Source organism: Clinocottus analis, unplaced genomic scaffold (genome assembly GCF_023055335.1).
Source record: "Clinocottus analis isolate CAN_PGR_092001 unplaced genomic scaffold, fCliAna1.0.p SCAF_19, whole genome shotgun sequence".
Taxonomy (NCBI): domain Eukaryota; kingdom Metazoa; phylum Chordata; class Actinopteri; order Perciformes; family Cottidae; genus Clinocottus; species Clinocottus analis.
Genome location: NW_027175920.1, coordinates 16,121,477 through 16,136,012, shown reverse-complemented (window position 1 = coordinate 16,136,012; position 14,536 = coordinate 16,121,477). Strand labels below are relative to the sequence as shown.

Genomic DNA, 14,536 nt, shown 5'->3' with positions numbered 1-14,536 from the left:
ACAGTCAGAAATGACCAGAGAAGCATGCTGGAACAAAGGAGTATTTCCTGAGAGGGAAATATTCATTTTTCATAACTTTCTTGAAGTAAAACAACCCGTCTGTGTCTGTTGGGCTGACAGAGGTTGTGTCTGTGGTGCAGTGAGACCTCCAGGACCTGTGTTGTGTGTTTCTGCTGCAACATGACTAACACAGTGTGAGCGTCCAGCTCCCCAGCAACCGTCTGCAAACAAACCCATCTGATAACAGTTTTGCTCAAACTACTGGTATTTATAGCATCTGGGCTATTTTTGCTGGAGCCTTTTGTTGCAGTAAAGTTCAGCGAGATTAGAAACGGTGCTGCCGCCGTGTTTGTGAGTCTGCATCGCTATAGTAACAGAGCTGCCTGTCCTTGCGTCAGGGCGGTGTTTCGAGCTTTTCCTTCCTGTGTTGCTGGGTGCAGCGCTGCAGGGTGCTGTGGTCTGACTCCTCTCATCCCAGCAGGACCAGCGCGCTGCTTTATAAACACACAAGTCCAAATACTCATCAGTCCCAGCACTGTACTGCAGCCGTGCAGCGCTCAGACCTGCCCTCCGGTTCACAGCTGTTTGTGTCTGACTCATACTAAACTATGAAAAAAAACCTTATTTGGTTTGTCCTCATCTTCTGGTTGAATGGCATGATATTCACATATATGTCCTGTAAATAACGTCTTGACAGATTATCTGTATATTTAGAAGAGACGCTTGTTTAACCCGTTGAAAACTCTGGAACCAACGTTGTCTCCAGACGTCCTTTTCTCCTGCGTTTAAATCACCGTACGAACCCCAAATTAATTCCAATACTTGTGTTTATTGTATGTATTTGTTCAGCAATGGGAAGCCGTCAGCCTGTGCATTGGGACCTGCAGCTTGAGGGAAAAGGTTTTCATTAATGCTGCTAAAATAGAAGACCCATGTGGGTGTCACAGGTCAGTGCACAGCGACGTGGGAGGATGGACTCTGCTCGCTGATGGAGGAAGAGAGCTGGAGAGTTGTAATAGTTTAGACTCCATAGTTTTGACTTGCACATTACAGTTCATAAGAGGGATATGATATTCAATAAGGTATATAAATAGTTCAGGTATGAATGGAATACAATAAAAATGCAGAGCAGAGACAACATGAGGGCGTCACATGGGAGAGTGAAGCAACTTCTGACTTTAAGAGACACTATCGTGTTAGCTGCACAGGGGGGGGGGGGGGGGGGGGGGGCTGTTGTTATTACCGGACCAGAAGAGGACTCCGCCCCTTTGAAACTAACCAATCAGAGGCCACAGGCTCAGTGAAGACGAGTAAACGACACAGAACCTTTGTTCAGGGTCCATTCAGAGAAGAAGAGACGGACACAAACTATCTGCAGTGAGGCTGTTAGAGGACTGACGGGAGCGCTGCATCCTGGATGAGAACTGTATCACCATCAACCTTCTACTAAATCCCTTTTATTATAACTCATCTAAGTCTGGACTCAAAGGTTGTGGGATGAAGGGATGAGGGAAGGGGATGAATGGATGAGGGTAAAGGATGACGGGATGAGGGTATGGGATGAAGAGATGAGAGAATGGGATGAAGAGATGAGGGTATGGGATGAATGGATGAGGGTAAAGGATGAAGGGATGAGGGTATGGGATGAAGAGATGAGGGTATGGGATGAAGGGATGAGGATATGGGATGAATGGATGAGGGTAAAGGATGAAGGGATGAGGGTATGGGATGAAGAGATGAGGGTATGGGGAAGGGATGAGGATATGGGATGAAGGGATGAGGGTATGGGATGAAGGGATGAGGGAATGGGATGAAAGGATGAGGGTAAGGGATGAATGGATGAGGGTATGGGATGAAGGGAAGAGGGTATGGGATGAAGGGATGAGGGAATGGGATGAAGAGATTAGGGTAAGGGATGAATGGATGAGGGTATGGGATGAAGAGATGAGGGTGGGTATGGGATGAACATTGCTCGTCATGTTGCAGCCAGAGAGTCAAAGAGGAAGTCAAAGGGTCAGTTCTGCTTCAATACTCTAATTTGGTAACAAATATTCTCTTTTTTCCCTTTTTCCAAAAAGACAAGTTTCCTAATAATCTGTGCGCATGGCTAATGGAAATGTATATTGCAGTATTCCAGTTTACATGCAGCCGTTTAGAAATATGGCCCCATGTCCTCTCACGAGGCAAAGAAGATGGAGAGTGAAGGTCCAGAGAGCGCTCCTAAAAGCTGAATAATCACGGCATGTCCCACATGTCTAACATGGGAAATGCTCCGTTCTGAATATGCCCTAATTCAGAACAGGGTGGATACAGGAGCCACGGCACGTTCTGAAGGTTGTCATGTTGTGAATAATATAGATGTGCAGCGTGCCAACGCGGTCATAAAGTCTCAATCCAGTGTTGAGAGTGAGAGCAGCAGCTGCCACCAGAGCATCGCCTGAGCCTCCTGCTGTGAGAGGAGACCTCCAGCTTTCCTACTTGGGGCATACAGAGTTTGAATGAGCTGTTTTGACTGATCATAATCACAGACAGGAGGTAGCTAATGCATCAAGGCCAAGTGTCATATGGTCATGAATAAAATATCGCTGTGTCACAGCTAGAACTAGGCCACTCTGCATCTCCCCGTTCAGAATCGGGCATGTCTCGCATCACTCGTGGCGTGGCTGGCGGGCAGTGAGCTGATGCCAGGGTTTTTGTTTTTCAACCTGCTGTTGACTGTTTTTATTCATACGTCCACTTGTACACACACACACACACACACACACACACACACACATCTGCTACAAGGCAGCTTCTGTCTCCAGTCGTCAGCCGCTGCAGCGCCGCTTCACTCTGCTGACTCGACCACAGATGCATGCAGAATGAAATGTGACTTTGGTGAATGAGAGAAGCACAAACTCGTGTTTTTATGTTCCATAAAAAAGCTGAATTGGTGTCATGAATGCACATCAATAAGATCCATGTGAGGCCTGAAAGGGCCGGATGAGCTGTTCCACAAAGGCTGAATTGAGCAGTAATTAGCAACTTCCGCTCGTCTGTGGCGAGCATCCCTCCTCTTCCTCCTCTTCCTCCTGCTGCTGCTGCATATGCATCACTGTAGCTGGAGCTCTGACTCTGGCAGGTGACAAGTCTGATCTCTCACCTGTTTGACAGAAATCATCAACAACCTGTTGGACATTTGGGATTCCACACCTCACACTGCAGTCACATGAACAAACATACAAGATGCTTCACTTGAGTGGAACATAATAACCTTTTGAAAACCGAAAATCCTCCCGCTCCAATTTTAAGTCCCAGCATGCCCCATTCAGTCAATATTTTGGCATAAAATACATAACATTTTTCCATTTTTGAATTGAACGACTCAGTGTTTTGACTGAAACTCCTTCCTAACATGACAGATTTTTGTTTATTGTGATTTTAGTTGCAGATTCTGATTCTTTAGGTCCTAATCTTTCCAAAAAGGTGTTTTATTGACCGTTCTTTAGGGAATCTGGCTCATATCATGCTGGATGTTCATAGTCATGATCAAAATATCTTTTTAAAAAAGTGATTTTCTTTGACAGATATACATATTTTTCACAAGACTTTGCTGAACAAATACATACAATAAACACAAGTATAGGAATTAATTTGGGGTTCCTACGACGACTCAAACAGGGAAAAGGAGGTCTGGAGACAACATTGGTTCCACAGTTTTCAACGGGTTATAAGACATTTTAAATTATAAAGTATATCAATAAGGTCAACTGAGTGCTTTCAAGCTGGCAAACTGGGCGTCGTTATGGGAAAATGGGAGTTTTACTGCTATCCCTTTTGGCAATGCAGACGGTCAAATAACAGACCATTCCTCTGAGGTAAGTAGATTATGCTGTTTGTTTTGCATTAATATCCCATATTTCTTACGGTATTGATTCGGTAATGACAAGCTAACGGAGAGCAATTGAGGCAGTTAGTGAGTAAAGGCTGCAGCGTGCTGTGGAGGCCCGGCCGCTCTCCACCCGTTATCCGCTGCATGCGCGTCATCGGAGCTGACGGGCTCGGCCCAGTGGTCTCTGCTCGGCAGCGCCAGAGAGAGCAGAGCCGGTCCAGAAGACCCAGAGGAAATAGGAGCCCTTTACATCTTCTTTCTTTGCAGGCAGTAAAGCCTCATTACGCTCGGTGCGGTGGTGAGAATGAACACCGGGGAGCATGAATCAAAGCCCTGCACGTCCGGGTCTTGGGCGGCCATGCTTCTTGTGTCTCGTCCTGCAGCTTCATTACCAGCAGAAGTCAAATGGGGACAGACGATGGAGCTCAGTTCAACTTCACACGCCTACAAAAGGAAGCATCTTTGTGGGGTTCAGTGGCTCTGACTGTGAACACAGCTGCTATTGAAGTACGGGGTTGTTGTTCATTCTGCTCATGATGTGACAAAAGTATTATTACACAAAGCATGTGACAACCACCACAGGTGACTGTCATGGGCCGAGACTCCTGTCAATCAAGTGCACATTTCCCAAAATACATTTTTATTAAGGACACAGTGCAGTACATTTTAAAAATGCTAATCCTTGATCCGTCTGTTAATTTAATCATACTACATGCTAATGATATGTGTCGTTTTGAAGGACTGAAAACGTGCATAGAATTGTGACTTATATTTTAACTTTAGTTTCTATTTGAACCAGCTTTTCATCATGATGGTGACCAGCTGTTATTCAGTGTCATTCAATGGGAGTGCATGAGTGTCTAGACATTTGCTACCACTTGTTTTCTTGAGATATAATTCATCGAGTTGAGGAATTAAAAAACAGAGATAGCCTTCCTTCATAACCCTGACAGTACCAGAAGCAGTGATGAGAATCACCTGGATTAAAACTCCTTCTAGGCTGGATTATGAATCTTATTCTTTCAAAAGCTACTTAGCTAACTAAGGAAGCGTCGGCAGTGGGAGCGTTGATGAATGAACCCGGCTGCTCAGGTTGTTGTTGGTCGACTCGTAGACTTGGCAGCTCTTACGCTGACATGTTTTCCTGATCCGAGAGAACTCTGACAGAAACAACGGCTGTGGACTCGCAGATGATTGGTTCAAACACAAATAAAAGAAACTCCATCACACAAGTGTTTTTCTAGTTTCACCGCTGACTGACACGTTCATAGTGAGATGGAATCACTTCTTCTTATTGTTGCCCGACGGGAACAAACAGTTCCAACACTGTTTTCATGACGACAACGCGATGATGAGACTTGCTCCTGCTCTCCTAATGTCTCCTAATGTCTCCTAATGTCTCCTAATGCCGTTCTCCTTCACACTCCATCAGAGACGACGTGGGAGAGGCCGTCCAGTGCACCCGGGACCCCCAGGACCTCCATCCGACACAAGAACTCCCTGCCCACAGGTTCTACCACTCTATCTCTCTTCATCCCAACTCTCTGTCTCTTCACCTCCCTCAAGCATCACAGCCCTGGTGACCTGAGGCCTGTCTGTCTTCCCTTTGGCCCTAAAGGCAGCTAAACAGAGCGATAGTCAGGGTTGTGTGACGCGTCCCACCAGAGGAAGCGCTGAGAGGCCGCGAGGACATCGAACCAGTTCTTCTGTAGCGATTAGTTATCACTAATATGTGTAATAACTGCTGTGGAGCCAGCTGAAGTTGTAACAGCAACTAACAGCAGTAGCATGCTAATATGTGACCCACCTGTCAGTGTGGGCGTGAAAGAGGAAGCTGACATGGGATGCAGGGGACGCTCCTGACGCTTGGTCAACTGCAGCTGGATATCGATGTCAAATGGGAAGATTTTAAATTTCATGTCATATGCTGCAAACATAATACAATATGCCTCAAATTACAAAACCTTTAGCTGTGTAAGTAATGTAAAGTTAGCTAGCTTAGCATAATAAGACAATTCTCACTCTGGCTCACGGTATTTACATTTAAAATATAAATGTTTACAGTTCATTTATGAAACAGTGTGATGTTGCTTCCTGTTTGCATAATATAATATGTAAACCATAACTATGCCTTAAATTAGTAAAGTTTAAAACTAGCAATCAATTAACTTAAGAAGAACTTTATGTAAAGCTAATCTAAACCAATCCAGAGCTCTGTTGTTGTGCTCTCCACATTAAAGACATTTATTCAGCTACAACAACTAAACAGCAGTTCATTACTGGCTCGGTTTCATTCATAAAGGTGAGTTCTTCCTGCTGGGATGAGCTCAAGCTTACAACTCATCTACATCCACCAAAGAACTAATGCAGTGTCTCTCTGTCTCTCTCTCTCTCTCTCTCTCTCTCTCTCTCTCTCTCTCTCTCTCTCTCTCTCTCTCTCTCTCTCTCTCTCTCTCTGTCTCTCTGTCTCTCTCTCTCTCTGTCTCTCTGTCTCTCTGTCTCTCTCTCTCTCTCTCTCTCTCTGTCTCTCTCTCTCTCTCTCTGTCTCTCTCTCTCTCTGTCTCTCTCTCTCTCTCTCTCTCTCTCTCTCTCTGTCTCTCTCTCTCTCTCTCCAGTGAATGGCTTTCACTCGGGTGGTAGTCCCTTGCATCATGTGGATCATTCACACAGCAGTCTGCTGAGGAAGAGCAGCACAGAGCCACAGGTACAGCCGTCTGACCGTGTTCCTGTTGCTTTGCAGCGGTCCAACACATCGTCAGCATAAACTCTGGCCATGTTGGCGTCATGCTACTTCCTGTTCTACACCAGCGTCATTGCTCAGGCACAGATACAATGCATATAAACCCCTGATGATGTCAACAAAGTAAGAGCAGAAGAGAGAGAGCTGAGAAGAGCACGACTGCAGAAGTTTACTCAGGATGATGTAGTGAGAGTGACAGCCAGGAGGGGGTCCGGCCTCCAGCTGTGTGGAGCTCTATCCACTGACACCTGACCTTTGATACATTGGGACCTGCTAAAGTTGATGATGGCTAACATGTCAGCTAATAGTTCACACACACACACACACACACAAAGCCAGTCACTTGCAGGCGTGTTTCTGGCCAGCTGGTCTAATATTCAGTCTTCTTTTAGCTCTGGGTTGGTCTCCACCAGCTCTTGAGAAAACAATCCGTCCCGTTAGCTGCTAATGCTAAATCTAAGTGCTGTAGTCGCAAACAGTCCAGTTCACCTATTTTCTCTAAACAGCTGCATTCTGCTTCAAGACGGGTCTGATTGTGGATCAATGGTTGATGTAGGACAGGAACGAACCAGAACCAGAAGTCCACTTCCTGTTCGTGTCAGTAAAGTGGTTCTGTTCAGTTCTAACTCCATCCATCCATTATCTGAACCGCTTATCCTCATTAGGGTCGCGGGGCGCTGGAGCCCAGCTGTCATTAAGTGTTATTATGGGACTTTGATGAAACCTGTGGGGCTAATAAAGCTCCTCCTGGTTGCTTGTCTTCAGATGAATATCAATGTGCTTCTGATGTAACAGTTAGCAACTGTTTATCAGACCACGGATGAGCCTACGAACGTCAGCAGCTAGCGCTCCCTCCGCTGCGCTGGAGGGAGTGAGCGGCTGTGCGTTGAGGAAATAGAGAAGTGGAGTGGGCGTTGCTGATCCCACCACACGGCTGCAGTCCGGCTCTCCTGGAGACAAAGTAGATGAGTAAAGTCTTTCCAGCGGGGGCCATGAAACAAAACAACAGGCGACGACGTCAGGGGAGCTGATGCTTCCCCTTTCTGTTGCATGTACTCATTTAATAGATCTTTATAGAGTCATAAAAATGTGTCTGTGTTAGATACCAAAGATGTATGAGGCAGTCCCTCCACATGTCAGGTCTCTCATCATTAATGAAGAGGCTGATGGCCGTTAGAGCAGATTAATCCTCCAGTATCCGTTGATCATAATTAACCAGGCTGCAGCGATCCACCCACCACTGTTCACTCCGTCCTCCTTTCTCCTTGCTGCCTCTTACGACAACAAGACTTCATTTGACAAATGTAAATAAGTGAATTACTAATATTAAAACTAAAGGACTATTTTCTCTGTTTTTAATTTTTGTAGAATCCCCTTTCTACTTTTCATCCTACTTTATATTTATTGGTTCTTTCATCGTCTCCATCCCCTCCATACGTTATCGCTGGTGTTTAACTTAGAACACTGGAAATGACTCTATTCTCAGACACACACACGCCCACACAAAGAGAGGGAAAGCCAGCCATGCTTTGCTTTGCTCTGCAGAACTATCCTCCCTACTCTGCACACACACACACACACACACACACACACACACACACACCAGCAGCGGCAGCAGCAGAGAGAGCATCAGACAGACGCCAACAGCACTCGTCAGGAAAACAACTGTTTTGTGTGCGTGCCAGTGAGTGTGTGTGTGTCGAGGAGTCATGTCCGACACAGAGGACGGAGGTTTTGACGGAGCGTCCTTCATCTCTCTGCAGAGCCCGGGATCAACGTCTCCCACCAGGAAGCAGAACAAGGAGACCACGGTCACGGTGAGTGGGGAAACTAACGGGAACTCGTAGCTGACCATGAACTCACCACGGCGCCGAGTGTAGATTATCCAGGTGGGATTTCATTTGTCCAGATACATGTTTGCTGCATCAGTTCTGGGCATAAAATACAGGACTACACATAATCAACACATTGATATGGACAGACTATATCTTCATCATCAAACAGTTCCTCTTCAGTGTTGCTCTCTCCATCTTTCTCCTCCTGTGAGAAGTGCTTACAGATGCACAGTGACGTCATCCTGTTCAGCATCCAAATCCTTTCTGCTCGGTCGCCAGGTCGCTGCATCCTGTTGGGCCTTACGCTCGTGCTGCTGCTGTGGGATTATAGACCGTTTCCTGGCTTTTATTTTCTCAAGCTCTCTTTTCTTAGTGTACATTTATAACTACAAGCTTGAGGTAAAGACTTCCGTAGCAACCAGGGTGACGCATATGAGAGGAAACAGAGAAAGAGAGCTGAGCAGAACGGCTCTGGTACCAGTTGAACTGCTGCTGGTGCTGTGGGCTGAAGGTTTGAGACACAAGAGGTCATGTGACCTTTGGCTACGGCACATATGCAGATTATAACGATGCAAGCGGTAATATTTACTTGATTTCAGACAGAAGTAGACAAAAGCAGCTTCTCGTTTTTAGTCCGTTGATGTTGCTCACTGAAAAGACAACTGTCACAGCTTTGATCACCTTCAGCTCACGTTAACTCTGACCTCCTTTACACAAATGCAACTGTACCCACACTGTCTCTCAAAGTGATGGAAGATGATTACATTACATTTGGAGGTCCTTTTGTCCAGCTGAAATGCTTTAATGCCCACGCCCACCTGACCTGTTATGAGAACCATCCAGACTGCCAACGCAGGTGCAATTGTCCTCGTGTTCAATGTGGTAACAATGAGTCAATCAGACCACAATCTGACCTCAATGTGTTTTGGGTGCCTTTGCTTTCATGTAGTTAAGCACCATCTGTTTTAAAAAGAAGAACATTTCAGGGTCTGACAAATCATCTTTGGATGTGCTATAAGGATAAAAGACTGAGGCTAAAGTTACCGTCCATGTCTCAAGCAACCAGTCATGCAGACGCATTGCTGTAGTGGAGGTTATCTAGTTAGCAGCACCAGCTACAGCCGCGCAGGCCTGCTGTGCCTTGTTACGAAGGTTAAGCAACACTTGGATGTCCGGTACTCTGAGCAGGGGCTTGGTGGATGGTCAGGAAACTCAGAGCTGGATGCAGTGTGTGCATGAAGGCTTTCATTGGAGACTGAAGGAAGGAGCCTTTCATTCATCTTCACCAAAGGAAGCAGAGGTCAGTTTATAGCCCTTTAGCTGTCGACCTCTGGACCTCTGCAGGGATTAAATAGGAAGCCAACTAATTATAAGATTCATAATCCAAGATAAAGTCGAAAGCGAAGCCCTTTTCTTCTTCTTGTATTTCAATCTGAACTGGCTCTGGGAGAGTCATCAGCAGAACCATACTGGTGGATCTGCTTTGAGAGGCCAGTCTTTGGCTGCAGGTCTCCTCTCCTGGGGTTCATTGGGATGACTGTCAGAGAAGAGAACGCTCCTTTTGTTCACCCTGGAGTCTCTGTCAGTGTCTGTATTGTGACATGGCTTCTCATTCATTTCCTTCATGAGATGTGTGGTGTCTTTCCTTTCTTTCCCTCATTTCTTCTTTCCTCGTCACGACTAATTGAATCGTCCGCTGAAGAATCTGCACAGCAACTTCTGCAGTTTTTGCTCTGCTAAGCCTGGAAGCAATGACTTGTCAAACAGAGCCTTGTGTGTATTTGTATTGGCTTTGATTTGAGCATTTGATAGAGAAGCAGTGCTTGGGCACAGGGGGGCGTGTCGTGCTTTGTGTATAAACTTATTGAGTGTAACCCAGAGCCAACACACTCTACACACTCAACCGGCGGAGTGAGCCCACAATGAACTGCATCAAGGTAATTAAAGGTAATCTTTGGGAGTCATCAGCTGATTGCCACAGGAGAAGCTCAGAGTCTTGTGGTAGAGAGCTGACGACGGATGAGAAACACAAAGGCTCTTCGTAGACAGGTGTACCTGATACAAATGTAGATCGACAATACTGGGTCCATTGGAAATGTTTGCAGACCTTGAATACCATACGTCTGCCAACGCGGTGCTGTGGTACAGTGTAGAGGCATCATGACACTGTAATGTGCCCCATCTGATTCTCTCTCTGTCTCTCTCTCTCTCTCTCTCTGTCTCTCTCTCTCTCTCTCTCTCTCTCTCTCTCTCTCTCTCTCTCTCTCTCTCTCTCTCTCTCTGTCTGTCTGTCTGTCTGTCTGTCTGTCTCTCTCTCTCTCTCTCTCTCTCTCTCTCTCTCTCTCTCTCTCTCTCTCTCTCAGATAAACTGTGTGACGTTCCCGTCCTTTGCATGCATGCCGGAGCAACAGCTGCTGAAACCAAACGAGTGGAGCTACTGTGACTTCTTCTGGGTAAATTCACTTTTCACCAATTTTGTCTCCAGACTTCCTTTTCTCTGTGTTTGAGTCATTGTAGGAACCCCAAATTATTTACAATACTTGTGTTTATTGTATGTATTTGTTCAGCGAAGTCTTGGGAAAATATTGTACATCTCCAAAAAATCACTTTAAAGATATTTTGATCATAACTATGAACATTGAGCATGATATGAGCCAGATTCCCCAAAAAAGCCTCCTGGAGCATCAATAAGACCTTTTTTGGAAAGATTAGGACCTAAAGAATCAACAAAAATCACAATATACCAAAAGATTGTCTGAATGGGGCATGCTGGGACTTAAAATTGGCGCGGGAGGATTTTCACACGGTTTCTTAAAGTTTAAGAGGCTGATGATTGAGTATTTGTGAGGGGTTCGAACAAGACCAGACTTCCAACCCGAGTCCCATGCTGCTGGAATCAGTGCAACTTTCCACATCATCAGTTTCAAACTTTTCTTTATCTTTCAGAAACAATGCATGTGATGATTGTCTGTGCATCCATTGTCACAGTGCAATTATAAGCTAAAAGCAAGGTGTACATGCACTACCACTAACTCCCAGGCTCTATGTCTTTCTACTACATAGTGCACTATATTCCACTTATATTTATACAGTCAGTCGTTGAATAAATGCACTACATGTTGCTTTGAAACGTCACGTCAGCACAACAGTCTCACAATGCAGTTATATAGACGCAACCAGTCGTCAAGCAGTCTGCTCACTGTTGAATACTTGACGCATGGATGTGTGATGAGAGACACGGACTCCATGGCAACATGTGTACTTCCTGTTTACCTCACGCGTGGCAGGAACCAGAGAGGAAGTGTGACACATGTATTGCAACAGAATACAAGAATATTCATGTTGGATTGTGCTACAAATGGATGAATTATAAACATAATGCTTTAATAATAGTTTACATTCACACGGGCTAAGAAATGAGAACATCGTCATCACCTCTGGAAACACAAAGTGATATCATCTTATTTTACTAAGCTGTAGAATGGACATGTTTACTTTAACAGGTCTTCTTATTGTAGTTATTCACAAAGACAGACTTTGTGGACTCTCTCTCACACACACACACACACACACATTTTTAACAAGTATAATTTTTCTCAAACTGAACAATATATGGCCTTAAAAATACAAACACTGCCTGCCAAGTGTCAGTGCAGACGCCTGTAGTTGAGGGAGTAGCAGCTCAAATGGAAACATTACAGGACTTCAGCAGATGATGAATGATAAAAAGTCACAATTTAATTTACCTCAAACTACGATGATGATGAAACAGAGAGGATGAAAGAAAGAAGGTCACTTTTTAGGGGAACTCTTGAATTAGAATAACTATGAAAGAAAGAGAAGCGAGCCTTTCAGGAGGTGGAGGGCTTTCCCTCTGCTGGCATTGCTGCCCTCCCCACTGAGACGTGTAACTCATTTAGGGATCGAGATGAGTGTACATGAATAAAAACCATCCTTTTCATGTTAAACATATGACCTCAGGCTGCCTGTGCTGCTCGCTGGGCGTCTGCAGGGCGTTGATAAGACCCCGTAGGGTGAGACATTACATGCATGTGTCTGCAGCTGGCCTCTGCTCCGTTTGGACGTCTCCACCCTGCAGGGTGATCTCCAGCAGGTGTGGTGGAGTCATCCACACTGAGGTGACATGTTGAGAGGAGGAGTGAGTCGGGGAAGCGGACACCAGAGCAGGGAGTGGCAGCCCAGTCGCTCTCTAAACTGCTGCTTCTGGCCTTACAATACTGTACTACAATACTACCTTACTGTTGCCTTTCTGCAATAATCTGATTTATTTTCATCATGCAAACAAGAAACACATTATTGGGGTAAGTGACATGTGGCTAGCAAAGCTTGATTTCAGGAAAAAGCTGTTGTCCTGGCCCCGTATGAGCAGCACTGGGTTACAGTCGTGGTTTGGTGCTTAGCAGCAGAATGTTTTCACTGAACTCTGACTAAGACGCAAAGTCGTTTCTAGGATTCTGGGTGAGTTGTTTTACACAGATTAACTGTCAAATGTAGATACTACTGGAGGCGGTGGAGTGACTAAAAACACAACAATGACTTATTATCATCCAGTAAGTCTTTGCAAAGAATTTCCAGACACTGAACGTTTGCATTCATTTGTGTCACAGGTCTGTCCACACAACTCAATTTAATTAAATGTATTTTGTTCAGCCCAAAATTACAAATTATCCTCAGAGGATGCTCTATCAGGATGGACAGAAGCAACGGATGACAACAAACAGATGAACAGATCACGTTCAGTGGGAGGATCACAGGCCTGCTGCTGAATTTGATGTAGACTTTTAAAGGTTTACAGCAACATGAATACCTTGTTGAGTTAATACCACATCAAACCATTAGAGATGGACTCATTGTGCTTTAATGCAGCCTCTCTCCCAGCATGCAGCAGGGTGTTGTGTTCATACGTGTTGCTCAGTGTTTGTTTGTTCAGGGCGTTTCTCGTTTGCTCGCTGTGTTTATCTCGTAGACGGATAAGAAGGATCTTCAGGGGAACGGCTGCATCACAGGATTCGAGGTTTTGCTGCAAAAACAGCTGAAGGGGAAACAAATGCAGAAAGAGATGGCAGAGTTCATACGAGAAAGGTATCCGCCATCTTGCCCTGGTCCTTTTCCACACGACCATGAAAACCATACAGCTGTCATTACGACAAACATTTCCCCTTTTCAATGCTCATTCATGGGCATCACTGTTTTGCACAACACAGGAAGCGCACTTGGAGACAGTCAGATTGCGTAAAGGCCGTGTGCTAATGAAACTCTTTACTTCCCTCTCAGGATAAAGATAGAAGAGGAGTACGCCAAGAATCTCTCCAAGCTCTCCCAGATCCCTCTAGCGAGCCAGGAGGAAGGGTGAGTGAGGGAGATGAAGCCCGTCTCAACACACGGCCGCTTAGTACAATTTGAACATCGACATCCAAACATTTTAAACATGACACATCACCTCAAAAAGAAGTATTTCCACGGTGCAGACGCTTTGGAGAGGAAGGGGCTGTAAATTACGTGTTTTTGAGCTTCTACCTCGACAGAATATTTTGTAATAACATGAATGTGATACTTAACTGCACCATAGAGGGCATATTTCTATCCAGGAGGGTCAAAGGTCAAAGGCTGCAGAACAACAGCTATGAAGCAGTGGAGATTCAGTATCAGATGATTGACAACCTGGGAAAATGAGGTCTTTGAGCCCTTTTTGCTGAACAATGGGCACTGTGCGAGTTACAATTACGTTTTCTTCTGAGGCCCACTGCTTGTAGCATGCAAGCGCGAGGATCGGCCGGGGTCCATGCTCATGCAAGAGCGTTGATGTTGACAGCTCTGCTGCAGCAGAATAACCTGAAGACTGAGTCCACAGATCAGCAGCAGCTGAATTAATATTGATAGCTGACTTTGAAATACATTCTAATCACGTTATACAGAGTAATCAATACATCGTTGTTGTATAATTGTCATTGTGACTTTGTTGCCTTGGTTGAATTTGTAATCACACACGGTTGCCTCGCATGAGCATGAGCGGGCCAATCCCAGCTCATGAAGCTGTGCAGGACGGATGCTGCCAACACAAGCAGTGGG

General features: G+C 45.3%; 1 protein-coding gene across 1 annotated transcript in view; it reads left to right on the top strand.

Annotated features, from left to right (window-relative positions):
- gas7b (growth arrest-specific 7b) overlaps positions 1-14,536 on the top strand; it is a 50,676-nt gene that overhangs the window by 19,493 nt on the left and 16,647 nt on the right. Inside the window, exons 3-8 of the mRNA XM_068583716.1 lie at positions 5,304-5,381; positions 6,487-6,575; positions 8,375-8,428; positions 10,810-10,899; positions 13,434-13,549; positions 13,742-13,816. Coding sequence (XP_068439817.1) covers positions 5,304-5,381; positions 6,487-6,575; positions 8,375-8,428; positions 10,810-10,899; positions 13,434-13,549; positions 13,742-13,816 — 502 coding nt within the window. The remainder of the gene's footprint in view (positions 1-5,303; positions 5,382-6,486; positions 6,576-8,374; positions 8,429-10,809; positions 10,900-13,433; positions 13,550-13,741; positions 13,817-14,536) is intronic.